Raw genomic sequence first — 27,649 nt, forward strand, 5'->3', positions numbered from 1 at the left:
ACCGCGCCCCGCTGCCCCCGTGCTGCCGGGAGCCGCCGTAACGCGCGCACAGCCCAGACGGTGCGCGGCCCCCGGAGACAAAGAGCTCCGACCCCAACGGCCGCGATAGTTACCTCGGTACGCGAACGCCGCCCGAGCGGCGCGTCGGGACACGGGGAAGCGACGGCGCAAACCCCGCGCGCCTCAGCGGGGCGGCGCCCACGGCCCCGCGCGCCGCTCCCGCCCTCAGCCGTTCCGCCCCGGGAGGGCGGCGCACGCGGCGCTGAGGCGGGCCGTGGGGAGGCGCGTCTCGAGCCGTTCCCGCCTCCTCTCGCGAGAGCCGCGCGACGCCGCGTGCCGGCAACATGGGGCCGCGGCTGCCCCTGTGCGCGGGCGCCCTGCGGGCTCTGGCGCCGGGCAGGACCGCGCTCCGGCCGTGCCGCGACAGCTGGGCGGCCCGCGGGCTGCGGAGCTCCAACCCGTTCACCCGCCGGCAGGAGGAGGAGTGGCGGCGGCGGAACCGGACGGTGCTGACTTACATCGCGGCGGCCGCCGTGGGCATGGTGGGGATGTCGTACGCGGCCGTGCCGCTGTACCGCCTGTACTGCCAGGTAGCCCCGCGCGCCCCTGGCATTACCCCGCCAGCCCCCGCCCGCCCCCGCGGCGCTCCGGGCGGCGCCGAGCGCGGCATTTCTGCCTCTGTGTCCGCAGGCGACGGGGCTGGGCGGAACCACGGGCGCGGGGCGCGGCGCGGAGCGGCTGGAGAAAATGCGGCCCGTGCGGCAGCGCCCGCTGAAGGTGACGTTCAACGCGGACGTGCACGCCGGACTGCAGTGGAACTTCCGGCCCCAGCAGAGCGAGATCTACGTGAGTTGCGCCGGGTTTGCCCTGCCTGGGGCCGTCCCGGCTCGGGCTCCCAGCCCTGCAGGACGCGCAGCTGCCGCAGCCGCGGGGTTTGCCAGGCACGGCTCACCGCTCCGTTTGAGCACCGATAGGGATTGCTGCGCGGTGCCCTCCTGCAGCCCTGCGCTCACAGCTCCGTGTGCTCACCGTGCGGGTGAGATGCAGAGTGCACACGTACACCGACACAGCTTAATACACAATGGGGCAGGTTGTCCCAAAGCAACACATTGACAAAGTTACAGAGAAAGTTCTCCTGCAGGTCGTACCTGGAGAGACGGCGCTGGCGTTCTATAAAGCAAAAAATCCTACAGACAAACCAATAATTGGGATCTCTACCTACAACGTAGTGCCCTTCGAAGCGGGACAGTACTTCAACAAGATACAAGTGAGTGAGCACGGATATGAATCGTTATTTGTAAATTATTTCTTCTAATTTCAATCCTGGGTATCATTCTAAATATGCCAACATGTTAAGAAAATACCTTAATTCCTCATTTTTAGCCTTACCCTCTTCATAAAAAGCATTAAAGAGGTTCCCAGTTCCCTGGCATTTGGTACAACTGTTGTCCTCTTGCTCATACAGTTGATCCTTCCCCAGGCTACAGGGATGTACAGGGAACGAGAGTTAAAAGATGAAATGTTCCCATACTTTTGCAGAGAAAGTTCACAGTTTTTGTCTCATTTTTTTTCCTTCCCCCTGTAGTGTTTTTGTTTTGAAGAACAGTGGCTGAATCCTCAAGAGGAAGTGGATATGCCTGTCTTCTTCTACATCGACCCTGAGTTTGCAGAGGACCCCAAAATGGATAAAGTCGATTCGATCACCCTCTCTTACACCTTTTTTGAAGCAAAGGAAGGACAGCACTTACCGCTCCCTGGCTATCAGTAACGGGCAATCCCTACCCCTGCCTTCAGCTCCCTGACTGCTATGACATCATTCTTCTACAAAAAGAAAAGCTGGAGGAGCACTGTGAGACATGATAGAATTATTAAACTACTGTGGGCGCATGCTGGTGTTACGGAAGCATGTGCTTCTTATTTAACCTTGTACAGTTGGAATGTTACCTCTTAGGAGTAGTACTTCATCAGAAGACAGAAGGGATCTCTTTGTGGAGTAGAAAGTTGTCTCAAAGCCATCCTTGTATCAGATGATACATGCTTAATAAATTCCATGAGGCAAATTTTTAAATCTAAGTGTAAATTGAGATATGTAAATTTAGAGGAACAAATCAGTTTATTAAATACCTAACACTGCATTGCTGGCTTTGAAAAATAATTAACTTACCTTTATTCAGTGAAAGGTTTTTACTTCTCAGTAGCAACCTAATCAGTTCACGGACTCTCAAAACTTGACTGTATTGCTTCATAGCCTTCCCACAGCACAGGAAGATGGGATGATTTGAAGATGATGCTCCTTCTTGAATTATTACTGAATCAGTAGTTCATTTGGTAAGAGCAGACTGCTCTAGAATTGTTGTTTGAGTGAGGAACAGTAATTTAAGCATAAGCATTTTGAATCTGTGGACTGCTTGGAGAAGCATTTGACTTGGAAGGGAAGTAATCTTATTCTTGTGTTTATAAATTTTCTGCATAGCTTCCATGTAGGAAACTCATTTAAAATACCAGCACTGTTACAGATTCCTCTTTCAGTCCTGCGAGGGCTGTACACTGGGCACCTCTATACAGAGAGAAGCTAGACTTGGGTCAGAAAAGTGCTGAAGGGAAAGACAGTACACAGCAACTGCTCTGCATCACAGGCTAAAGTACCACAGAGGCATCTCAAAAACCAAAAGGATGTCGACAAGTCTGCCCAGAAACACACCAGCTGATCAGAGTACATCTGAGTACTCACTGTTTACCACTAGAACACGTAACCCTGTATTTATGTAACTTTTTGTTATTATCTGGGGGGGGAAGGGATAATAACACTTTATCATAACCCTGCAAATAAGGACTGAGTTGCATAGCAAGTTTAAGTGATGTAGGCATTTTCAGACAGAGATTAATCTCAGTTGAGTATCTCACCTACTAGGCCAGTTTTTTCTACCCCTTCAGTGGATGATATCTCAGAAGATAAGACTGATGTTGTTTCTGAAGACTCTAAAAAGGTACTGACTATATTGTAAGTTGCCTTAGTCTCAGTTATGTTTGCATACAACAATAAGAATGGTGCCCTCTGAAAATACGCAGGTGCTACCTTCAAAATGCATTTTTGTACTGAATACCTCGTGTGTTTAAAAGGATTCTGGATGATGTGTCATGCTTTCACTGTATTTATTAAAGTTTAAAACTACCATTAGTGCTGTTGTATCTCTAATATGCTTTATCCAGCAGAATGTGGATCCCACACAAGTGGAATGTATCTGCATGAAAAGACCAGCAAGCTTTATAATAAATCTGTAATTCCAGTTGTGTTCAGAAAAAAAAGTTAAAGACAAATCTTAGAATCCAGGCTAGGGAAAAATAACAGTAAAATCTTACCTTGCTTTTCTTTACTTCTTTGTCATTTAGAAAAATGAGCTGATCCTGGAAGTCCTCTCTACACCTTCCTTTGTTCTGGCCACGTGTTTTAGAAGAAAATATCCTCTTGACAAATGCTGCTTCCATAAAGGCTGCCTTCCCCTGAGTTTGAAAGCCCAAGTCTGCACAGATACTGAGCACATCCCAACGATGAAACAAGCTCTGTAACCTCAGTGATTAGCCAGTTCCCTTCACAGTTTTTACCTATCTGTAGTCATTTTCCTTCCTTAAATATTGACAAGTTCAATTAGCAATCATTTCATTATGGGTTACCCTTGAAATAGGCTATTTAAAACTTAGATTTGGCCTGCTAGGGTCTGCATATAACTAGGCTGTAGGAAAAGTCATCCATCTCAAATCTTATTTTCAACTGTCTTAAGCTGCTTTCCAGATCACTCTAAACAATGCAAGAAAAATAACAGCAGAGGCTTACCTTTTCACCTTTGCTTACAAGCCCCCCCACCTTCCAACAGATTCTACTGGTTCTACACCCAGCTGCAACCTTGAGAACCAGATACTTGAAACACCACGGATCCACTCAGCTTCTTCCAATACTGTCTGCATTTAGAACATGCACGTCAGCTACAGAAAGTAGTAATGGGGCTTAACTATTCAGTAAGAATTCGTTTTTATTTGGAATTCTATGCTACAAAAATTCCTTAAGGCTTAAGTGTTTGTGTCACTTAAACAAATAACCATGAGCACTTAAAATGCAGTACTTAAAGATGAAGTTAGCTTATCAGCTATAAACATAAACCATGTTCTCAAATTTTTTTTATCAATTACAAATTCAGAGAACTAGATCTGTAAAGTGCAGATTTTACATTCAGCATTAAAATAGACAAGGCACTTAAACTATTAAGAGATAAAAGCAGCTTTAAATTACTTGATTAAAATAAATGGATAACTAGTGCTCATTTGCATTGTAGATGGATATTTTTCCTTCACCAGAACAAGAAGCTGCAGAGCAGGAACACTGGAAACAATAGTGATCCCTTCCACTATTTACTAATAACCACAACATGGCAACACACAGCTTTTTTCTGCTCTGTTAATCACAGATGACAGCACTGGATGTCCCAGCTCAGCTTCTTACCAAGACAAAAATCCTATTAATTTGTGGGGTTTTGCAAAGAAAACAAAATCCATATTCAGAATATAAATGTCAAAAAGTGATGACTGTGTATCTTTCATATCTATCAAGAGGCTCAATTTTAGATAAGTCATACATTTCAAGAAATATATATATTTATAGGGAGAGAATTTCACAGACATCAACATGGCCAAAACAGAAATAGGATTATGTAGTATGAAAGAACAGATTAAGGTGGAAGAAAAGCTTTCTTCTATAGCTGTGAGAGTGCTTTTAATTTACTTGGTTTTGATGTCATGTGCTACCTCATACACAGGTGACTTCGAAAATTATATTCTGAAGGCCACAATACTTAAAAAAATAGCAATCATGTAAGTCACCTGGAACAATACACAGTTGAACATTCAAGACCAATTCTCAAGGTGTGGATCCAAGTACTTGTCCACTTCTCATTGCTCTTTGTTCACGTTACACGAAGCAGAGCCCAGGAGCAGCACCAGAGTAACTTCTGTGTTCAGATCTCCACCTTCAGCATTCTGAATGCTTTTCAGCTTCTGGCTTCAGCACAGCAGCATCAATTTCTTCATAAATTGCTCTGGCAGAAGAAGAACAGGGCAACTCTTATGTCACAGCTCTGTTTTATTTAGACAAAATGCACCAATTAAGTCCTGGCTGGGAGTTTATGTTGTTTATCTAATATGTACAAGCTGCAGGATGCTCAGCTTTCCACATTAGCAAGGAGCCCATCCTGAGATGTCTGTGATTGTACGCTGACTGAGATCTCTCTGGAAATGGTCACTTTTGATCAAATAAACATGACTGCAAAATGCAAATGGCCTCCATGCCATGAGATGTGCAATTACTACGCTAGTTCAATAAATAAATGAAACCTTTGTTGAGATCTTTCTACCTCACAGTTTGATGGTTCCTTGAAAGTAACTTTTGTGCAGATGACTCAAATCTTCTCAATTGACTGTTAAAAGGAGAGTGCTGCCACGTGGTTGGTTTATACTGGTTTTCTGCCTAGTTGGCTGTCCGGAGAGGCCCAGCTTGTACTGGTTGCTTATATTTTAAATTCAGGATCTTCTTGAGATTCAGCAAAACATTAAAATAAGGTTGTTATGAGCAGGAATTACTTCACAGAATCATGGTATGGTTTAATTTAGAAGGGACCTTCAATGATAATCTGATCCAACCCTCTGCCATGGGTAGTGACATCTTTCACTACATCAGCAGCTCAAAGCCCAGTCCAACCTGATTCAAACTCTTCCCATGGTTGAGCAACTTGTTCCAGCGTCTCAGTGTAAAAAATTTCTTCCTTATGTCCAGCCCAAATCTATTCTCATTCTGCTTACAGCCATTATCCCTCATCCTGTGACAAGACGACCTGGTAAAAACTCATCCACCTTCCGTATGAGATCCTTTATGTACTAGAAGGCCACAATATAGGGTCCCCAAAGCTCTTCTCCAGGTTAAGCCATCCCAACCCTCAGCCCCTATAGGAGTGGTGTTCCAGCCCTCTGATCTTTTTCATGGCCCTCTAAATGTGCAAGTCACTCTGCTCCAGAACTACCTGTGTTGAAACATCAACTGGCTTCCTCCACTACAGCCCAACAGCGTTGTATTCACCTTTTCCTATCACTTAATAGGATTTTATTGGATAGTTTTTGACATAGCACTACTTCACCATTTTTGCAGATGCTGATTACTGGGCACACTACAGGAGCCTATTCCTTAATCAGTTAAGCAAGGAGTAATAATAAAAAAAAAAAAGCTCCAATCCAATTGGTCACTTAACTCTGCCTAAACAGTATGGTCTGTTTCCTCACTCAGAAGAAAGCCATCTCAGAAGCCCTTTTGCCTTTGGCACCTAAGAGAACTGTAAATTACTTTAAAAGCTACTTACTCTGTAGGAGCCAAAGGATCAAATTCCATTATCTCGTAGTAATGAGGTGTCTGCAACTTGTTCTTCGATGCAGCTGAAGGGTAAATACAGACAGATAAATCCAGATTTAAACATAACTAATAGCACGTTTTATGAATGTTACTTTTTTATTTCTTTCTGAAACAAGCATATTATCTAGTATCTAGTTGCTTTAAATACTAAAATGGGCAGAGAAAACCATGAACTATATGAGTTTTTGTCAGTGTTTGATGCTGCTCTAGTCTTTAACAGGCATTATACAAAGCATTTAAGTGCTAACAAGAAAATAAATCTCCATTAAAGTTAAGTGGTCTGCAGTAATATTACCTGGTGGCGATGGTCCACTTGATGATGTAGTATGTCCAGCCTGTAGATTTACTGGATTCAGAGGCACTGGGCTTAAAAGAGTTGCCAGCTGAAGGAATCAAGCAAAACAATGCACAGATCTGTGAGAAACTGCTGACTTCAGACTCTTGGACTAAAACAGGTAAATTCTGAAGGCAGGCCAAAGTTCATAATCCTAATTAATCTCCCTTCCCCACACAATTAAGTTGGCATGGCCACAAAATACAGAGCATTCAATGATGACTGTGACACAGAACAGGTCCCTGTGTCCCATCTGGACAGCAGTCAGGGTAAATCTTTTTGACACTTGAAGAACAATAATTCTGAAGAGGAGTGCTACTCACATTGCTATACGTATGTCCAGCTGGGGTGCTCACACTATTGTTTTGTGCTTCAGTTGCAAATCTAGGAGAGTAATACATTGAAAGTAACTGAGAAACTAGTACAGCTAAATATTCTGATCACTGCATTATTCTTATCTGCTGTGCTGTCTTTACCTTAAGTCACAACTGAGAGCAGCATGAGCAAGTGCTCCATTTACGTAATAGGTGGAAAACTGCAAGGATTCCTTTTTCTATTTTAAACTGTTCTTGGTCTGTACAATTCATCTGTTTCTCCCCTTAGCTACAGCACAGGCAAGACTCAAGCAGAAAGTCAACAGATATCTCAAGTATCTTGAGATCAGTTCATGGTTATGACTAAAAGGTGCTTCAGGGTTAGTAAATATTTTAAGCATGTTAAGCAATGCCTAGCACACGGAGTTTTCACTTTTCTACTGGACTAATCTGTAGAAGTATTAAATAACTTCTTTTTTCCAGAGCTTTCCATAAAAATTCCTTGTCAGTTACAGCAGACTCATAGTTCTGATTATCTGCTATCATTTCTTGACAGATTACTCACGGGAACTGCTGAACTTTCACAGCAGCTGCTAAATCTAGCTGGGGGTAAATGGATGGATGGAGCCTTTTTGTATCTTCAGGGTGTGCAGATATGGAATCTGAAATTCAAAGTGATATTTAATGATCATTTAAGCGTTATTAAGCAAATGTTCCTTACTTGTACTATGACCAATGAAGTTTTGTTTGGAAGGCATATAAAGAACACAGAACCAATTGTGTTTATTGTGACAAAGACAAAATTGTAACTGAAGTTAGGAGATTTAGTCACTCCTTGCACTATGACAGAAGTCTGACGTCAGAGAAGGCAAAGTGCCCTTCTCAAAGTGAACTGCTGTTGACATCAAATGCCTCCTTGAAAAAACACAGGAAATCAAGAATAAAAGAATATCTCAATTTCTTTCTTCCAACCTACAGAACAGGCAGCTATCACAGTTTCATAAAGAACGTTCTTTTGCTCACATTGAAATGCAAGACTGAGATCACTGCTCTCCCTCTAAAAATATTAGAAGGAACCTTATGCCATCTTGTATTTATTTATTTTTTTTTAACACGCACACCCAAATTATCATGTTTTATCAGCTTATGGACACCTTTCTTTCAAGAAACTACTAGATCGCTCCACTACGCTCATGTTGGTTTGTTTTAAGAAATCAGAACGCCAGGGAAACATGCATTCATCACTTACTAGGACTTGGAAACTGAAGTGCTGCAGGGTCAGTCCCCAACACTGCAGCCACAGGAGATGGAGAATCTGTAGAGAAGTCAAGGAGATCACTGGAGGGAGCAGATGGCTGTTTCCTGTACAGCTTAACATTCAAAAAGAAAAAAAGCTATTAAGAAGAGAGTAGGAAAAAAGGAACATGTAGTTTTACATAAGCTGTCATTTTTACAGAAGGTAAATGTTTGAAATCAGATTTGTCACTAACCAAATGCTCCTATAAGTGTCAGCGATATCAGATTTAATGGAGTGGGTGGGGGCTGTGGAAATGCTAGCTAATGGACCAGAGAAGATTTCCAGATAACACACATTGCAGCAAGCTGACTCAGTTCCAAAGCGTAACTGTGAGTTTGCTCAGACTCTGACCTTCAACACTCATACATTTCTTACTGGGGCTATTTTGATTTGATAAGTACTTAGGGAATGGGTGTTCTTCCAGTTTCGATTTTGGCAGGAAAACTTCAAAATCACAACGTTTCCCAGAGCACAGGAGAAAGGTTTGCCTTGTTTCTCTGTCAAAGTGTGAGAATTAAAAACGTAGCCGAAGTTTTTAATCAAAATCACGTACTTGAATCAGATATGGGTTTGGCCACACCAGATTGAGAGAAAAAAAATAAATCCATTTTACCATGGAAATTCCTGGATAAAATACAAATGCACACAGTGCACCATTCAAACCATCCTTTAATCCTACAGTGCCTCAATGGAGCAAAATCATCTACCTACATAACCAGACTGCAGCAACAGCAGATTTTCCAAAGGAAACAACATCGTCTTCTACCTTTCTTTAATAACAATCAGCTGTATTTCAGCTTCCACGAAGCAGTCATTTTCCTACTGAGCCCTGGATGACTGTGCAATTATGGCTTACGAGAAGCTGAAATGTGCAGAACTACTTTGCGCAATATAATTAACAACCATAATTATCAATCAATAATGGACAGCCAGATTTGCTACAATCCATTATTCAGAACTCAGAAAAGGCTTTGACTGCAGAAGAAAAAAACCAACCTCAGTAATAGTGAATTCTGATTGTGTAACGCATTTTAGTCTGTAAATGTCTACAGAGAATAAAAGCAACATTACAGTTTCTCATTTCACGTATGGAAAATAATTGTGCTTAGCTATAAAGGTAATAAAATTCAAGTAAATCTCATTTTCCTTGATCAAGCTTCCACCTGACATTGTTTTTTGCTTTAGTTAAATCTGCATGAAATTCTGCAATACATTATTAAATATATAGTTAATATATATTTAATATCTATATATTCAGTAAATATATAGTTAAATCTGCATGAAATTCACAATACATTATTACAAAACATTACAAAACATACAATAAAGAGACAGTTTTCACAATGAAGAGAAAATGGGAAGCTTGCAGTCCTGCAGCTCACAATTCATCCATCACTACTCACCTCTTCACGTTCACGCTGTATTCTCTGGTTCTCCAAAAATCGAACTCTGTTTCGAGAGAACCTGTTGGAATGGCAAAGCTAAAGGTTCGTTCTGACATTTCTGTTGTGCTGCATAACAATCTGGCAGCTATAAGCAAAGCAGCCCTCATTATTTCAGGCACTTTAATTGAGGAAAAAAAAAATTGGTTTTGAAAAGAAATCCCTGCAAAATATGTTTGTGTACTGATAGGCAAAATGGTGCTACAGTGGGACCAGAGGAGCTAGATGAACGTCAGCACCTTAAGGCCAATCTGTTACAGAAGGAAAGGCCTGAACTGGCACGGATACGAGACTGGCACATACTGCACTTGATGTTCAGGCCCACCATGCTGGTGAGGCCCATAAGGATGACATAAATGCAAAGAGGGGCAGGAGAACAAAACCTTTCCAACAGCGGAACAAGCATTTGTCCAAAATACATTAAGAACAGAGTTGCCAGGGCCACTAGAGGGAGTCATCATTACATACACGAGGCCAGCGTGCTTCACAACGGTGACTGCTCCTGATTTCATTTAGACTCTACACAAATAATCAGAAACAGAGAATGCAGCATGACTTGTCTTCAAACAATGCACACAGCATGGAACAGATGCAGCTGGTTAAAATAAGTTTGTCTTTTACACATCTCATTTTCAGAGGGAGTTCCAAAGAACAAACCTGTAACAAGCATTAATCAAATAAATCTTAATACTTAATCAACTGCCATGTGCAAAGGCACCTGCACTCAGGAAGACTCGTTACAGTAAGCCACAACATCACAGTGCTGAGAGGCACAGCCTTCTGCCCATTTCACAATGGCCTATTAATTGCTCCTTCAATCACCTGGTGAGTCCTCCACAAGGAATTTTTTAAATCATGCCCACAAGCTGCTATTCACAACTCATGAGGCTCGTGGCATTGCCAGCACTCATCAGCCTTAATAAACATCTAAGCCCACCTCTGACTAAAGTGGATTTCACAGGATCATTTAGGAGGATGCAAACTGCTGAACATGGAAGGCTCGCTCCCATTGAACAAGAATATTCTCCACGAGTATGTTCACCATGGTATTTTGGAAGAAAATGGTGGAATTCTGAATTTATGTTTCATTTCATTTTTGCCAGCACCTCATCAAGCTGCTGCTGCCATAACAGGCAAACACATGAGATGTCAATACAAGCACTGCAGTGCTTCCATGTGTGAAGAAACATTTCCTGCTGTAAGGCAGGTAGAACAGCTTGTTTCGATTCAGTTGAGAAAAGCAAGCGACTCTCTTCAGCATGCAATAAAGCAGAACGCTATTCCATGGCCAATTTCTGCAGTTAAGGCTGTCAAAGTTGTTCAGAAAGGACAGTGAATATTCCTTCCTGGAATTGTATATATATAAATGCAGTGACCATCACCAGACCCGAAAGATTTGTAGCAGACTGATGGCAAATCCACCATGCTTGACAAGAAAGGAACACCAAATTCCAAAATGATTTTTGTGTGCCTCCATCTCACTTCCTGCCTATGCTGTCAGCTTGTTTTACCACATTCTGATGGTCTTATAACTACCATTACCGACTGCTTCTGATGTGCCCAGGGGAAGGCAAACAGATTATCTGCTCCTGTTGTTATCACACCTCTTTCTGGATGTATGGAAAAATCCGCCTCCTTGGAAAGATTCAGCACTAGTCCCACAGACTGTAGCCACCAGGTGTGCTTATCCAGTTCGGACCGCTTACCTTTCGTGTCCCAGGAGAACATTATTCAGATCTTCATTTACTTGTATTAACTCTATTATCACATCTTCATTCTCCACTGTCACCAACAGCTCCATGATCCGTTCCTGCATCATCCGACACGTCTTGTACAGCTTCTACCCAAAGAAGGGGAAGAAAAAATCTGAAATCACAACCGTGTTCTCCTAATTTCAGTTTTGGAGAAGAATGATAAGACAGTTGAGCACAGGAGGCTCGCAGCTCACGTCCCTTCATTTACACAAACCACACACATACCAAGCATTGCAAATAGTGTGATTTTCATGTCTTTGATCTCTGCAAGGCCATGCTGACAACTCCTATCATCAAACCAGCACTCCTACCCCTACCAGCCCCTACCCATGACCTACCTTCATTTCTGAGGATACAGCTGTCTCTAAAGTCTAAATTACAAATTAGAGAATAATGAAGACTCCTCTGGGTGATGCAGAGTAAATTTGATTTGAGCCTGATTGAAGCTGATTAAACTCAGTAGGATACTTCACATGAATGTAATGAATGTGATCCAGGTTCAACATCTGCTAGAAGGAAAGACAATGGTAGTCTAAAGGATAAAGTGCTCTGTGACATCACTGTGTAGCCCTAAGTCCTCCTCTCAGTGGGGAAGTCTGGATGCTCCTCACCCATGCACTTTCTCATGCATTGGCACAAACCTAGCATTACCATCCGGTGTGATATTTATGAGATCTTTCTCAGCAGAACGTTGCATTACTGCCAGCTAAAATGGTGGTTAGTTTATTTACATTTCTCTCCCCTGCAGGTTTTGCCTGTTCAAAGAAACACATTCTTTAGCATCAGAAGCTTCATCTCAGCCAAGATTCTTTTCCCACAGTGTATTTTTGCGAATGCTGGCTGGCTCTGCTTAAGGTAAAAAAAAAAAAAAAAAAAAAAAAGGGAGGGCAAAATACTGTTTGCACACTGCTATTCAGAAAGGGCTCTGGTATTATTTTCAAAGTGTTCTTGTTTTTCTCAAGAAACATAAGCTTTGTTTAATTCTTTAATTTATTATGTAAGAAGAAATGTTCCACCCCTCTGCCAAATCTGCATACACATTACTTTATTGCTCACTATTGTATCTTCACCCATCCAGGATAGAACACACAAAAATGTATGCAGCTCAATGAATACAATTAAATTTTAAACCTCTTCAGCTCCACATCTTATAACCTTGTCCACACCTCAAAAATGTCTATTTCTTATGAATCCATTTTACAGGCAATTTTCTTTGTAAAACTGAATAAATCACGAAGCAGTAAATCGTGATGCTCATTTTGAGGAAGAACTTAAACGTTTTATTCTGACTCACCATGAAGTCCAGCATTTTGAACACTGGAATTTACAGCAATGCACTACCAGCTCATATAAAGCCATCGGTGATCCCAATGAACTCGTGCCAATGTTCCCCACCTGGCAATGTGGGCCTTAATTCCTGCACATCCATCAGACATGCCTGTTCACTGCCCAGTACAAACATTTGTGGCTCTTTCAGCTTATAATGGGCTTCTGGTATTCTTCAAAAACTGTTACTGGCAAGCACAATGTTTCATGTGAGATTTGCTATCCTTAGTCCAGAACAGGGTGGGGAAAGGCTGGAAGCAGTCATTCACCAAACTGCAGAACCAAAAATACGTTGCACTGATGAAGTTTACCCCCTTAAAGGTTTTTACTCAGAGACCCTGGATAATCAGAAGGGCTGATACTCATCTCTCCCACTCACTCAAAGCCTAAACAAAGAGCTCTTGTAACAAAGGACTTTGTTCTCCAGCAACAAAAGCCTAACACAAGAAATCCAGGTAAAGCCACAAGCAAACATGCATGTTAAACATGGTTAAAGAAACAGGCTGGCCATGCTTGGTGTTCTGTACCACTCAGTGCATGGAGGAAAAGAACAACAATGAAATTAACATAGAAGGAATGAGTTTTTAGTCACTCCCCCACAAATGGGAACTCCACACCCTGTCCTCAAACTTTTGCCAACAATTTTATTACTGGGAGTGTCAATAAGAATCCACTGGTTTACTGTGGACAACCCAGTGTGTGCGCCTGCATGCAGAAGGGCTGCTCTGTAGGAGCCAGGAAATGAAAGGCACCCTTCCTGTTTCACAGCTGAAATATCCCTGGCTCACTGGCCCTTCCTCCTTGGACCTGCGGCTCTACAGATCTCTGCCAGAGACAGCAGTGGAGGTGCCAGGAATTTCCTGGGGAGCAGAAACCCAGCGATTGATTCTGTCTCCTATCTGGTTCCCACCCACCAGCAGTGCTGATGGTCAATGGTGGTCATTAAAGGTGAGACACAGTGGTCAACTAGTGCTATCTTCCTAAATCTCAGCCTTCAGCTGAGAACCAACACAAAAAAAGGATGCAACTGAGCAGTGTAACCCTGAAGGCAAACAAACAGTACCCAGAAAAATTCCCTGCAAAGGAAGAATTCTCCACACCAAAGTCTTGCAAAAATTATATCAGTTCTTCAGTGCATTCATGTTGACAAATTACCAAAACTGTTTCCTTGTCACAGAATTTTGGAGGTAAGTTTAGAAAAAGAAGGACATGATAAACTTCTTTATTTCTTCCAGAAAACATGAAACATCAAGATGTCCATTTAACATAAAAAGCTGTTGAAATGCTCAACAACGCTACATTTCAAATTTCTGAAACAGAAAAAGTATGAGCAAGTAGATCGTATGCATCTTCACTATCAAACCTAAACTTGACTATTGCAAGACACTATTTCAGGCTACACTTCAAGAGCACGTGGCTCCATCTAACGTGCAGCAAGCTTCTGGGCTTTGAGGTCATGTACAGAAACCCAAAGCCTCATTTTCTTCACTGTCCTTCAGTTTGCCTTTAAGGTATTGGCAATAATAAAGAGAGCTCTGAAAACTCCAGGACGGATATGAGATATTGTGTCATCACTTGTTTTCCCAGCAGGCAACTGCGCTCACCTGGAATGTTTCTCAGGGCTGTTTGACAGAACATGCTTAACAGAGAATGCTCCATTATGAAATTCCTTTGCCCTTGGAAGTCCCTACAGCTTAAATTTACCTTGCAAGCTGCATTGTCCTTTCATGACTATCTAGATGTCAGGGAAGGTAAAGAGACTAGAGGAACTGAGCAAAATCAGAGGCAGAAACTTGATGTTGGTTTGATTTTGCCATCTAAATTCCGATGTTACAAGAAAGGATACAACAGATCTAAAACCAGTTGTGTTCAAATTAACAACCCCATCAATGAATTACCTCATACCTGTAAAAGATTCATATCATCTGGATTTTCAGAGCCAGGAACATTTTCTTTCAATATTGATGACATGACTCTCACATTCATTTTCGCCATATCCAGTTCACTGTACAGTTTCCCAATCTGTTCATTTCAACAGGACAGAATATTGTGCAGGTGAACAGAGAGAGCAAAGTAATTCTTACCTCTAATACGTACTTTCTTCCCCATTAGGCATAACATGGGTCTAATTAGCATTATTTTACTCCACTGACATTCTATGGAAATTAGCTCAGTTTTTATACATCCAATCACACTAAGACCTAAGCCCAAAAGTACTAGTGGTTTCCTATACATGTAGTGCTTCTCTAAATACTGAGAAGACTTTTTAGTTAACTGCAGGCCAAGTGGGATCAGAAGCAAACTGTCCCTTCCTTTCTGCTTTTAAGTACAATTTCTTCACATGAGTCTTGTCCAAAACTAAGTTTGGCTTCCTCACTCATCTCTGAAGTATCTTTTATCAACATGCATAACTTGCTCCTAAGAGATCAGCAGAAATTCTTAGCTCAAGCGAACTATTCCACTCCCTGGCTGGGTACAGCCTGGCATTTACCCAAGTGATTTCTGCATGCTTTGTTTTGGCAAATCACCATACGAAACATCTTTAGGTGAACAAATCTAGAACCATGAATAATGAACTATGCTTCTTGAGATGATGGTTCCATCTACGACCTGCAATGCTGAAATTGCATGTTCCTAGCATGTTTCAGGTGGAATGCCCCTCCCCTCCAAGCCTGTGGTACTGTACCTGTTCAGGTATCAACAGTAACGTTGGGCCCGTGGGAAGAGGCAACAAAGAACGTTTTGGGGGATTAGCAGAAGATGGTGATGACTTTGCAGAAGATGGGGACTGCTAGAAGACAAAAGAGCAGAGCTTGCATTTAACAGAGGAATTGAAACCGACTTCCAGATGAGAAGAAGATGAGAATCTGGAATGAGAACCAGGCATTAGCTTTCAAATAACCAATGCTGAGCAAGCTCTATTTGTATGAATGAGAGTAATAGCTAGTTTGTAGCAGGTTGGAATTTGAGAATGTTTTTCAATTAGTTTGCTTAGTAAATTCCACTACAGACAAAGCAGGAATGGCTGAGAACAAGCTGTCTGTCCTTGACCCCTGAAGCCATCTGACAGTGAGTCCTACCTTAAGTGCTACCACAGTTCTACAACCACGGGCGGTTTAGAATGCATTCACACATGGAAAGAGTGACAGGCTGGGGGGTTGCACTTGTGTTACAACTGAACTGACTGCAGCAGAAGGCAACCCTGCACAAGACTGTATACATCACATGCTTAATCTCACAGAGACTGAGCTATAGATTGTATCCAGGTCTGCTGCAGCTAAGATTGACAGGTTTGCAACAGAATTTAATGGACTGAAATATGCGGTGGACAGAACTGTCTCTTATTGCAACTGGTAAGGAAAAAATTGTTGTCTAGCAAAAGCACTCTCTTTCAATTGTTCAAGATACAGCTTGTTTAAACAGCCTTAAATACATGAGTTTTTGCACTCTTTGCTATTCAGTCGTTGAATCAAACTCAGTATAACGATATCCTTCCTGTCTACACTGATTACAGTCATCTAACTCTGTAATTGCAAGGTTGCACCCAAAGGTGAACAGCTTTCACATATCCCAAGTCTCGTGAAAACTTTTCTAACAGAAAAATTCTGGAAATAACTGCTGGAAAGCATGGATAGCACGTACTGTATTTTCAGCCAATATCCCATGCTCAAGCCATATTTATATTTAATGTATCCCAGATGCTACACAATGATATTTAACATACATATGCCTAAACACAAAGGTAGAAATTAGCTACAGGGTCAAACATTATTGAATGTAAGTTATGCAAACAGCTATGGAGAGATACAGGCAACAGACCTCTCTTGGAGATCTGTACCTCTCTCAGATTAAAATTAAAAACAGACACTGTTCCAGGGAGATGTTATTGCAGCCTTCTAAATAATCTAAAGAAACTATTTACTCTGAGTGTGGTGAGGCATGAACCAGCCTGCCTAGAAAGGCTGTGGATGTCTCCTCCCTGGAAGTGTTCACAGTCAGTCTGGATGAGATCTTGAGCAACCTGGTGTGGTGGGAGGTGTCCCTACCAATGGCAAGGGGATGGAACTGATGCTTAAGGTCCCTTTCCAACCCATACCATTCTATAATTCTTTGAATGCTCGAATTCTGAATGGCATGTTTTCAGGCAAATCTTACTCATTTTAGTTAAGGCTTCCAAAAGCTGACAAGTTTCAAGCATTCATCTCTCATTCATTTTGAGGCAAACTGGTTGCTCAGATTTTTCAAATGCTCTGGAAGTCTCAAGAGACAGAAACTTCCTCTTTAAGAACAGATCTACTATTCCGTGGTTTTAAATAAAAGACACTATTATATAGGACAGGTTTCTTTGTTGTTATCTTAGCTGCTGTAATTGAAACTGATTTCTGCTCACATGCTTAAGTAGATTGGTCATACTCTGCCCTGGAGCATTTAGAAAACAAAACAATAACGTACACACCTTCTGTGTCTACAGAGCTCATACAATTAACACATCCTGCTTCTGATTTACAGTGGATTAATGAGGCATCCCTGCATATCCCCACCTTAGACCTTTCTTTGCTGGTAGCAGAAGATGGAAACTCCACTCCTTTCTTCAGCAGTTCCAGATAAACTTCTTTTACTTCGGTCACATCCACCATTCCTTGGAACCCTCGAGCCCATATCTGGTTTTGAAATAACAGTCACAGAAATGGACAGTCAGTTGGGGCAGACAAACTTTTCTAAAACATAAAATCCTAAAGGCATTTTCTCCATGTGAACAGCACGTTTTCAGCCTCTATCTGCTCCAGCTAGCTCCAGTTTAAAACACGAGAAAGACTGCAAAACTCTCAAGTTCCCTCTCACCCTGCTTATCACCACAGAGGGGAGCAAATACACAGACTGGGAGAGGAATATAAAAGGCAGAGGCTGACAGTTTTCCAGGACTCTTTCTAGTTCTGTCTTCTTGTCTTCCACTCTGCGCTACCCCTGCACGAAGCAGAAGAATAAAGCCCACGAAAAAGGTTTCCATGAGTACACTGCAGGAGAGAAATGAGATGCATATAAAGCAGAGAGACAAACAGCCAGTGTTTGCTCTGGGCTCACCATGATGAAGGTCAGGATTTTCTCCTGCAATTCAATGGGCAGGTTGTATCTGGGGTTCAGCAGTTTCACCAGCTTGTCCTTGCAGAAGTCCTTCTTCACAACTAATGACTGGAACCTTGGACCACAGTTCTGCATACACATGTCTAGCAGCTGCAACCACAAGAAGCTTCTGTTACGTAGATGTAAGGAAAAGAAAACCTTTACTTCCTTAGTTTATGCCAAGGTGTTGCAGGGAAAGAGTACTAATGGATCTGAACAAATTATTGCCAGTAGTCTCACAGTGCTGTCTGAGGAGGTTACTGCAGGGAAACAAAAGTTCAGCATGTGCACTTCTACTGCTATGCACGTACAAAATGAGATGGGTTACCCAGAATTAAACTATTTTTGACAGCGAAGCCCAGCCAAGCTTGTTTCCTTGTCACAGCAGTTACTGAACACGTCATACCTTAACGGTGTGAAATCTGTCCGTAGCCTGAAAGAAATGACTTGTATAAGACGATTAATTTAATGCCTAGCAAACAGGTCCCCTGGTCTGACAGATTCTGAAGAGCTCTGCAGATGAAGAAAACAAGCTTACTAAGTGCCTCTCTTCTAATCTGCCCTCTAATGTGAGAGACTAATGAAAAAATAGAAAAGAACAAATTCAACAACTCAGAGCACAATTTCTCCGCGTGTTTTAAAGGTCACACTGATTTGAAACAGAGCAGGTGAATTGTTCCAGTTGTCAGATTCATCTCCACTACAGCTGTCTACTTTCAAAACTGCCTGGAACGCTCAGAATGGGATCTCTGCAAGCAGCACATCAGCCCTATCAAACACAGCACGTGTCATCGTGACGTTACACCTCTCCTTCATGCACCTGGAGACGGCTGGCTGCAATTCCCTTTTTGCAGAAGAGATATCAACAGCTATCAGTACATCCTAACCATCTGGAATCAGGCCAGTACAGGTTTTGTTAGGGAGCTGGGGCTGATCACAATCAGAACTCATCTTGCCTGGCACAAAACTGGAGATCAACTAAGGTACTACGATGCTCCACACACAGAAAGAACACTCACTTGCACTTTTCACTCTTCAACCTTGTCTTTTCTCTCTTGATTTGAGAGCGAGGACAGAAAGGTGAAAGCAAAGGGCAGAATTCATGAAAGTTTGCAAAATTCTGTGGCTTTAGAGTCATAAAACTTCCCCAGAATCATGCATCAGGCAGAACCCAGTCACAAAAGGATACAACAAATTTAAGGCTGCTACTGTAACTGTGATCAAAATATGCAAGTACACTCTCCTACCCAGAGCAGACTGTGTTTGGCTCTGTTGGAGTCATTTTAGAAACTAGTTTTCCAGCCCCAGGACCTGGGGATTTTTCTCCCAGCACTATCAGGAATTTCAGGGAGAAGTGGCTAAGACCAGAAGAAAATGCACTGCTGAAATAAAGAGAGCAGAACAAAGAGACACTGGCAAACTGCTGCGCAAAAAACAAAGATAATTACCAAAAATCTTGGCTGGAATCATTATTTCTCATGAGCACATGAAACATATGCTAATAAGCCAACTCATCTGCCTGTACAGTACTTCAAAGATGGCTGGTGTAAAACATTCCCAACCCAGAACACGAGAAATTTGGTATGCTACTCTCTATCATTAATTTTTTGCATACGGGACTGAGTGTTTACCCTCTGAAAGTACTGAAGCTAATGGAGAAGACCCTCCATTAAATTAGGCCAGTTCAGCCCACTTACTTCTCATGAAACCAAGCTGGTGAAAAAAACGAAACATAACAAAACAAGAATTTGACTTTATTTTTAACCAGCCCATTCATGAACAAGGCACTTCTGTACTAATAGCACCTTTACTTACAATGTCAATATGGTTATTTATCACTGTAAGCAGGACTTCACTTTCCTGAGATCCATTGGAGCAAATGGACCCAAGTCAGCCCAGCCAAGTGCTGCAGCATACAGCACAATGGAATCTCAGCATACACATTTTCTAATAACAGAACTGGTAAATTAACGTGAATCAACCCATTAACCCTTCTCTCAATGAGGGGCAGCATTTGAGGACTGTAGGAACGGACAACACTGCTGTGTTCCAGGCAAGCTGATAGTGGGCAACCATTGAGAAGAGATTTGCACTGAGTGGGAAGGGGGGAGATCTGCACAAGCACAGCCCTAGGGTTCACAGAGCACCAACACAAAGCTGAGGCGACAGAAGGCACCTGAGCAGACATGAAGGCAAGCCTAAGAAATAAAAGGCAGAAATGAACAGGCAAGAAGCTACTGGGGATAACAACAGAAAAGCCAACTACATTCCTTATCAACAGTGACCTTGCTCAGAGTTCTGCAGGACTAACTGCTCATCTCAGGCAGCCACATATGAGGTCCATAAAGCAACAGTGAACGCATTAAGTTTGCAACAGGTACCTTCAAATTTAATGTGAATGCAAGAAAACACAGACAAACAGTCTACATTCTAATATTTCTAACTGAAAGAGAACAAGTCATCAATCCCTGCCCAGGCTTATAATCCACTAAACTCATACTGCTGTCCTACCAAATAGAGTTTCTGAAAGCCAAGACGCTTGAAGAAACTGGCACAGGCTGCTTCTTAGCTGCCATTCACTACTCACAATGTAGCAGCCATACAGATGTTACCAAGATCTTTTATTCCTAAAAGCATGCGTTGTGTGTTAACACAGGTGTACAGAGGAACACACTTAATAAACTACTTCCCCATATGCTGTTCAGTTCCTAAGGTCTCACAAGATTCAGAACTGGGGCACTGCAGAGACACCGAACAGGTGCCTCAGCATTCACTACGTAAACACATTTTACACAACCAAAGCTTATTAATGAGCCAGATAACACACGCAGACTCTGCTGGATTCCTGCCTAAAAGTTCCAATCCTCGTTCTGAGGTTGAGCAATCAGCACTGCCAAGCCTGATCTCTCGGCTTTATCAGGGAGAGCAAGAAGCAGCTTCAAGGCCTGGCACGCACACACCTTGATCCATGTGACTTCACAAGCACCAGGTAACTTCTCTAGATCAGAGTACAAGCAGTTAGGCCACAGCCAACACACTACACAGCTGGCACTCACCCTTCCTCCTGCAAGCAAATAAACACATGTTTAAGATAGAGGAGGAAGACAACACTACTGAGATTTAACATGTCTCGATGACAGTACTGGGGCTGCGCCACCATGCAGTGGTGTTACTTCAGACACAGACTTGCATGTTTCAGTCTGCCTGCATTCCCTGGGAAGGATCTGCTTTAGAAGTAGCTTTATTAAGACGACGATTCCAGAATTTCAAGGTTGAGTAAACAAATGTGGATCAAAGTACATTCCAAAGGAAAAGTGGTTTCAAGACTTTGCTGCCTTCTTAGGATCACAGAATGGCCTGGTTTGAAAAGGATCTGAAAGATCACCTGGTTTCAACTCCCCTGCTATGGGCAGGGTCACCAACCACCAGACCAGGCTGCCGAGAGCCACATCCAGATAGAGCTACGAGAAACACAGGCTGGAGAGAGAATTAGATGTAGAGTCCCAAAAGCAGGAAGACAGCATCTACTGCAAGAAAGGCAGGCAATAAGTACAGCTTGTCAAAAGAAAGAGCTCTTGTTTTTGTTGAAATCTGGGAGAAATCAAGGAATTTTTAAAAGGTAATGGTTGAGGGTGGGGCCTCTGCTGATTTGTTTATTAGGAAGTGAAAATGGCTTGCTTTCCATTTGCAATGACTTACTGATCCAATCCAAGTATCTCAAAACGAGAAACAGGAACAATGTCATTATTACAATCAAGAACATAAAATGGAATGGCCCATAGAAGAACCAGCTTGGGATCAAAGGAGTTAAAAGTCATCCATGGTTAGCAGTGAAGTCAAAGGGAAGGTTTCACACACAACTGATAGCAGTGAGGGCAGAAAAGGGGAAAAAGGGAGCCTGGAACAGAGGAAGAAGTGAGGACAGAAAGTCTTACATAGGAACAAAGGTAGGAAGAGAGCTAAATGTGAGTGGAGAAGGAGACTGGAACTGCAAAGAGGCTGTGAGAAAGCGATGAACAAGAAGTACCACTGAAACCTGGTATGCATTCCACCTGCAAGCAAAACAGAATAAGCTTCCAAGTAAACATGATAAAGCTCTTCCTTGGACACAGCTGAAATAAGAGCTCCTTGAGCATGTCTGCAGGGTAAACATCCTGATAAGGACTCAAATGTAAGTACTGGGCCCTGCAAACTCCAGCTGACTGCATTGGAGAGCTGGGGTGCACAAGGACTGCAGAAGAAAGCAAGAAGATCTGATATAGGGATTGCAGCTACAGTGGAAACCAAGTGTTTCTGTTATGCAAACACATGGAACACACAAAAAGGTGACTCATGAGACAGTGGAGGAGGAAACTGAGAAAGCAGTGCGGAAGTGGAATGAGCTGAAGGTATACAATGGTATGTTCAGCACATTTATCTGCCTCTCAAACTTGTCAAGTGACATTTAAGCAATTGCTAACTGACCTACAATTCAACACTATCAATCACCTATCTTTCTTAATCACCTCTCATATATTGATATAGATAATGATTTTGCACAACAAATAGCAAACCTGTGATTAACAGTACTCAGAGTGCAATGCAGACAAACCTCTCTACACCCTTAAAAAAGTAAATTGTCAAATGCAGCTCTGCAGCAGCTTATAACACAAACTGCTTCCTCCTGCAGCTGCACTGCTGTCAGCCAAGAGAAACTCAGGTTGGGACCTCTGGATTTATGACAGCATCAGGAACTTCTTGCTACTGCTCGCCTTACCAGCGCACTGGAGAACATCAGCATGCTGCTGTAAATCTTAAACCGACTGAAATCATAACTCTTCCCCAAAATCTGGGAGAGCTCAAAAGCAGTGTCACGTTCTGAAGGCCAGGTAATCTGCAGTGAGGACACTCCCGGTCACCCCAACCTTTAGTCACAACATTTGAATCCTGCAAGGCTTATCCTCTGCCTTTCTGCATCACTTAATTCACCACTGTTAACCCTTCATTCAAATCTTGTTTATTTACAAAACAGGTAACACACATTTTAGAATGTGACCTCAAGCACTCAGTCTAACCAAGGTCACCACGAGGTAACAGAAAGGCCAGACAGCTTTTATGGCATGTCCTCAGCTCTGTGCCTTTCACAGACAGGTGGGGTGCTCACAGAGCCACAGTTGCTGGAGTAAAGAAGAACCAAACTGCTTTTACCAGCTGCAGGCTTAAACAAAATACAAAGCAGCAGTACATTTAGGAAGAACGAACACCAGTGGACCATCAGATCTACACTGGCAGAGCTATTCACACAAGCAACAAAGACAGAAAACGCCCTGGAGAGTCATATCAGTGCCAATTTGCATGTCATCTTATCATTTGAAATGTTTTCTGTCTTAGCGTCCAATTATCATAACCAGAGCTGTACTTACAGACAGGGTGAGCCTGATCTCCTTATGGTTACAGTTTTTTGAAAGCTTCTTCTTTAACGCTTTGACTGCATCCTTAGGCCTGTGACAAGACATCAAATAGAAAAGTACCAGAGAAACTGTTTTTCCACTTCATAACTACATCCAAAATCCCAAAATACCGGCCTGAGATTGGGGCATCCCTGTATTTACACCCACTTACAAACAGAGTCATTTCCCCACAGATTTTGGTAAAATTTCTTCAGCAATGAGCGAGATAAACAAAGCAGCCAATCGGGAGCATTGCTGCTGAGATTTGTGCAGAGAAATGAAGTGATTCTTCGCAGGGCCTCCTTCCAAACTGTATTACTTCACTGTCATACTGTGGATTTACTCACCTAGTGTGGACAACATCCGTTGCTATGAAAGGGAATAGGAAATGCCAAATGTACCAAGACTTGACTCGCACCTATTTTTCAAATATGATGTGATCAAAAGATATTCTCCTGGGAGTGCTGCAAGAAGTAGGGGTGTCTTGGCTAACCCCCAATCTTTTAATTGCTGGATGCTTTTAACTAATCTGAGTAATTATCAGGTACAGACAGACAACGCATTCCACCCAAGAGAGTGGCACTTCCACTACAATCTTTCTCATTTCTATATATACACCCCATATCTGCTAAATATCTCTGTAGGAGGAAAAGGGTGGAAGACAGTATCAAAGTTTATCACATGTGGGAAACAATTCTGACTGATTAATACGGGCTATGTATAGTGTACCCAGAAATTACAGCTATTAGGGCCAGCTCAGTGCTCATCATCGACAAAAACAAGATGTCCTCAAGTCTCTTTAGGATCTCTGTGGAATCTAAGATGGAACCATAAACTGAACCTGTCAATTACAGAAATCTTTGCTGAAAACATTACCAAGTTGATTAACTTAAATGGGCATTTACCACTGCCACTTCTTTTTTTTCCTCAGTTTGAAAGGTCTGCTGTACCTTATGTAAAAAAAGCAGCAACTTCTGTATTTTTGCTTCGATCCTATGGCCACCCGCAATTAGACCAGCAGAACACAGAGTCAGTGATGGATGGGAGGGGAGAGGAAAACCTCCCCCTGCAAAGCGACGCTGCTACCCCACCGCTGCTTCTGTCTGAAGCATCTGGAAATGCCCTGCTCAGGAGTTGGGTATTACATTAAAATAACAATTTGCCTAATTAGATACAGCAGTTCCTCTGTTCCTAATATCCTGTTACAGACTGGGACTAGCAGCAGTTGCCTAGGAGGAAGCTTTAAGGAGCTGCTCTGTAAGCATAAGCTGTACACAAGAGGAAGTAGTTCATTAAAAAAAAGCTCTGTTGCATAGAAACTTCACATAAAACTACCACAGATGGTCAGAACGTGCTGTGGCTCATGGCAGGGACTGGGAAGGAGTTACTGCTGAGCCCCCAAGCTCTCAGTCACAGGTGAGAGATGACATTGGGAAAAATGAAAGGAGGGAAAACTTGCTATAAAAGAAGATACGGATACCTTTTTTTTCTGAAGAAAGCTCTCCAGCAGCGTTATAGCGTGCCACTGCCCACTGCCTGCGAGTGCTAGACACGTGTGTGCCAGCAACGTGTGTGTCAGCAGGTCCCATACAGAGCTCACCTCCCCCTGCCCACACCGCTAAACGCTGCTGCTGGAGCCGGGTGGCCTCGGGTTCCATCCGCAGCTGTGCTTTAACACCTGAGCGGCCAGAGGACTTCTCCTAGCCGGGGCTCTGCAGGGCATGGGGCCGTTCTGCCCGACGAACAGCACGGGCTGCATGAAACGCGGACGGAACCCGCGCTGCCACCTCTCGCCAACAGCTCTGAGCCACAGCCCCGGCAGACGGGCAAAACAACTCCCGAGGAGCCGGGCTGCCGTTCAGCTGCCCGTACACACGTGTGCACACACACATACAACACATACACGCGTAGCCCCGGCCCCGCTCACCCCTCCTCTGTGGCGTTGATCACGTCGCAGATGTGCATGAACTGCCCCCACTCCTCCGTCTGCAGCGATCCGAACGTCGCCCGGTCTGTAAAGCCAGGGGCACCGCGGTCACCGGCGGCACTCGACCGGCCCGGGATCCCCGCTGCCCCCGTCCCCTACTCACCCACCAGGCTCCCCACGGCGGTGCCGAACGGGTCTTTGGGCGCCTTCCCGAAGGCCATGGCCGCCGCCTCCCCGGGGCAGCCCCCTCCCGAGCGGCCCCGTCCCGCCGGGCGCTCCTTCCCTTCCCGGGCCGGGGCGGAGCCGCCCGCAGGTACGGCAGCGGGGCGGCCGCGATCACGTGCGGGCCGGGCCGGGCCGGGCGGCACCGCCCCGCGGGGCAGAGCCTCAGCGCCGCTCCGGCCCGGGGAGCTGCGTGTCTGGCTGCGGAGCGAAACCCGCCCGCCGCCGCAGGGCTCCTCGGCCACCTCGTACGAGGCATCGAGCGGCGCGGAGCACGGGAAGCCCGGCACAGGGCGAGGAGCCGCGGCTCGGAGCTGCCTGCTGGCGGCCGGCGCTCGGAGGAGTTCGACGGAAGAAACGGCACGAGCTGCCTGGGAGCGCTCGCCCGGATCGGTTCTGCGGAAGAAAGAAGTTTGGGCTGAACGCTGTAAAGCTCGCCTGTAAGAGCCCGCAAAAAACCGAGGTGGAAAAGGAGCTGACGCTGATCCCATTCGCGCAGTCACCCCACAGAGCTGCCTGTGCATCCCACAGCGGGGCTTTCTTTTTGTGGTTACTATCGGTGTGCCGCTCTATCGCAAGTTTGACTTTATCTCAGACCCAGACAATGCCGGGGAACAAAACGTGTCATGAATGAAGATTAAAAGCTCAACTGCAGTTTTTGTTGACTGCGAGTTGTAATTATTGCAGTGTCAAACAAACACGGAATTGCATTAACCTTCACTTGAGTACAGCTTAATCAGTCACAGTCAAAACACGATGTAACCAAATAAGTCATTTGCGTGGCATTAGAATATCATGAATGAACAAAGCTGTCTTTGCACTGACGAGAGCCCTGCCCAGCAGGAACGCACTCATTTGCGTACATCTACGGCCCCACCTGCAGGCCGGCACAGCACAGCACGAAGGAGGGGAGCATCTCCCACATCCCTACAGTACAAGGCACCGAGCAGCTCGCCTCTGAGTTCTCGCGTTTACAGCGCGTTCACAAACCCAATCTCTTCCTCACACTTTCAATAAGAAATGAGCTTCATCACACAATCTGGTGAGGTTTCAGCTTAAGACTTTTTCTAATGAACTCCTCGATTCTCTATGCTTCTGCTCTCCTTGTCTGGTGTTCTACAGCACACAAAGTAGGAGTCTGCTTGTCCTCCGTTGCAGAATACTGAAAGACAACCTCTACACTCATTCACTCTTTACTGCCTGAACTCCAATAAGGGCCCATTGAAATGAGCCCTTGTTAAACCTGCAACATGAGTCAGCTCTTGTTTCAGAGAGCATATTTTATTGAGCTGCTCAGGGGAAAAAATTAATGAAGCCTTTTTTTTCATTGGAATTTACTACTTAAAGTTACTCACTGAGATCAGCTGCTGGCACCAACTGAAGAACAGCCCGGGGTTCGGGCACAGCCCTCAGTGTGAGCTGCCCAGCAATCAGAGCCCTGCTGCACTCCCAGCACTCTCACTGCTGTTGCGGCTGCAGTATTACACTTCATGACCATTATTAAGGGGCACAGCATTTGGGAGAGTGTTCTAAAAAGAAAGGAGAACAAGCCCAAAACAAAACCAGGAGAGAATCCCGAGCACACACAAGCATATTCAGTCTCACCGAGAAAGTGCTGAAAAATAACTTTCAGCTTCTTTGAAGACCCCATAAGTTCAGGTTCTGCTCTGCCTTAGATGCATAAACATCTCCAGCGTGAAATTAAGAACCACAGTGGGACTCCACTTCTAAATTTTGTGCCATTTTAAAAAATTCTCAACAAATCCCAAGAAGGCACTTTGGGTTTTGGAGGCCTTATTCTGTCAGTCCGGAGGTAGCAGAGCTCTGCAGATTTTGGGAGATGCATGCACTGCTCACAATAAACTCACGGGCAATAACACAAATAATTTCTCTTTGCAAAACACTTTGGAAAAAGAAGGTGTCCAGTGGCACCACCTACACCCACCTCTTGATGCAGCATATCTTTTGTCAGCCTAAGCAGGCTTCTCAATGCAATTTTATTTGTACTACAGATACTGTGGATGCTGTGACAAAA

At 43.7% G+C, this 27,649-nt stretch overlaps 3 protein-coding genes across 6 annotated transcripts in view; 1 reads left to right on the top strand and 2 right to left on the bottom strand.

The window, feature by feature from the left end:
* Positions 1-183, bottom strand: part of STXBP4 (syntaxin binding protein 4) — a 52,305-nt gene extending 52,122 nt beyond the window's left edge. For both annotated transcript variants that reach the window (XM_042833133.1, XM_042833135.1), the window contains exon 1: positions 114-183. The gene's annotated coding sequence lies outside the window, so the exon portion shown is untranslated. The remainder of the gene's footprint in view (positions 1-113) is intronic.
* Positions 184-344: 161 nt separating this feature from the next.
* Positions 345-3,175, top strand: LOC122167905 (cytochrome c oxidase assembly protein COX11, mitochondrial). Its single transcript, XM_042832803.1, has 4 exons — positions 345-590; positions 691-846; positions 1,142-1,267; positions 1,586-3,175. The coding sequence occupies exons 1-4, from the start codon at positions 345-347 to the stop codon at positions 1,766-1,768; spliced, it is 711 nt and encodes a 236-aa protein (XP_042688737.1). The 3' UTR covers positions 1,769-3,175.
* An 835-nt stretch (positions 3,176-4,010) lies between these two features.
* Positions 4,011-25,662, bottom strand: TOM1L1 (target of myb1 like 1 membrane trafficking protein). 3 transcript variants are annotated; one of them, XM_042832972.1, is made up of 15 exons: positions 25,556-25,662; positions 25,393-25,477; positions 23,439-23,517; positions 17,998-18,147; positions 17,457-17,576; positions 15,602-15,703; positions 14,821-14,937; positions 11,542-11,675; positions 9,797-9,857; positions 8,346-8,466; positions 7,662-7,758; positions 7,106-7,166; positions 6,744-6,831; positions 6,399-6,471; positions 4,011-5,087 (listed from the first exon to the last, which is right to left on the bottom strand). In XM_042832972.1, exons 1-15 carry the CDS (start codon positions 25,611-25,613, stop codon positions 5,021-5,023), a joined length of 1,413 nt encoding a protein of 470 aa, XP_042688906.1. In that variant the 5' UTR covers positions 25,614-25,662; the 3' UTR covers positions 4,011-5,020. The 3 variants fall into 3 exon arrangements, with proteins under 3 accessions (XP_042688906.1, XP_042688905.1, XP_042688908.1); XM_042832971.1 differs by having other exon boundaries at positions 15,602-15,706; XM_042832974.1 differs by lacking the exons at positions 25,393-25,477; positions 25,556-25,662 and adding an exon at positions 23,813-23,883 and having other exon boundaries at positions 15,602-15,706.
* Positions 25,663-27,649: the final 1,987 nt, after the last annotated feature.

The sequence above is a fragment of the Centrocercus urophasianus genome, unplaced genomic scaffold (assembly GCF_019232065.1).
Source record: "Centrocercus urophasianus isolate 14NV4802_14NV808 unplaced genomic scaffold, USGS_Curo_1.0 seq_40, whole genome shotgun sequence".
Classification (NCBI taxonomy): domain Eukaryota; kingdom Metazoa; phylum Chordata; class Aves; order Galliformes; family Phasianidae; genus Centrocercus; species Centrocercus urophasianus.

What these genes read in the sequence shown, in the direction of transcription:
- LOC122167905 (XM_042832803.1), top strand. Translation starts at nt 345, where the DNA reads ATGGGGCCGCGGCTGCCCCTGTGCGCGGGCGCCCTGCGGGCTCTGGCG. An exon ending in TGTACCGCCTGTACTGCCAG is followed by an intron (nt 591 to 690) that starts GTAGCCCCGCGC and finishes CTGTGTCCGCAG; the next exon opens with GCGACGGGGCTGGGCGGAAC. An exon ending in AGTACTTCAACAAGATACAA is followed by an intron (nt 1,268 to 1,585) that starts GTGAGTGAGCAC and finishes TTCCCCCTGTAG; the next exon opens with TGTTTTTGTTTTGAAGAACA.
- TOM1L1 (XM_042832971.1), bottom strand. Translation starts at nt 25,613, where the DNA reads ATGGCCTTCGGGAAGGCGCCCAAAGACCCGTTCGGCACCGCCGTGGGG. An exon ending in TACTGTTGATACCTGAACAG is followed by an intron (nt 14,938 to 15,601) that starts GTACAGTACCAC and finishes TGAAATGAACAG; the next exon opens with ATTGGGAAACTGTACAGTGA. An exon ending in ATGATATGAATCTTTTACAG is followed by an intron (nt 11,676 to 14,820) that starts GTATGAGGTAAT and finishes TTCTTTGGGTAG; the next exon opens with AAGCTGTACAAGACGTGTCG.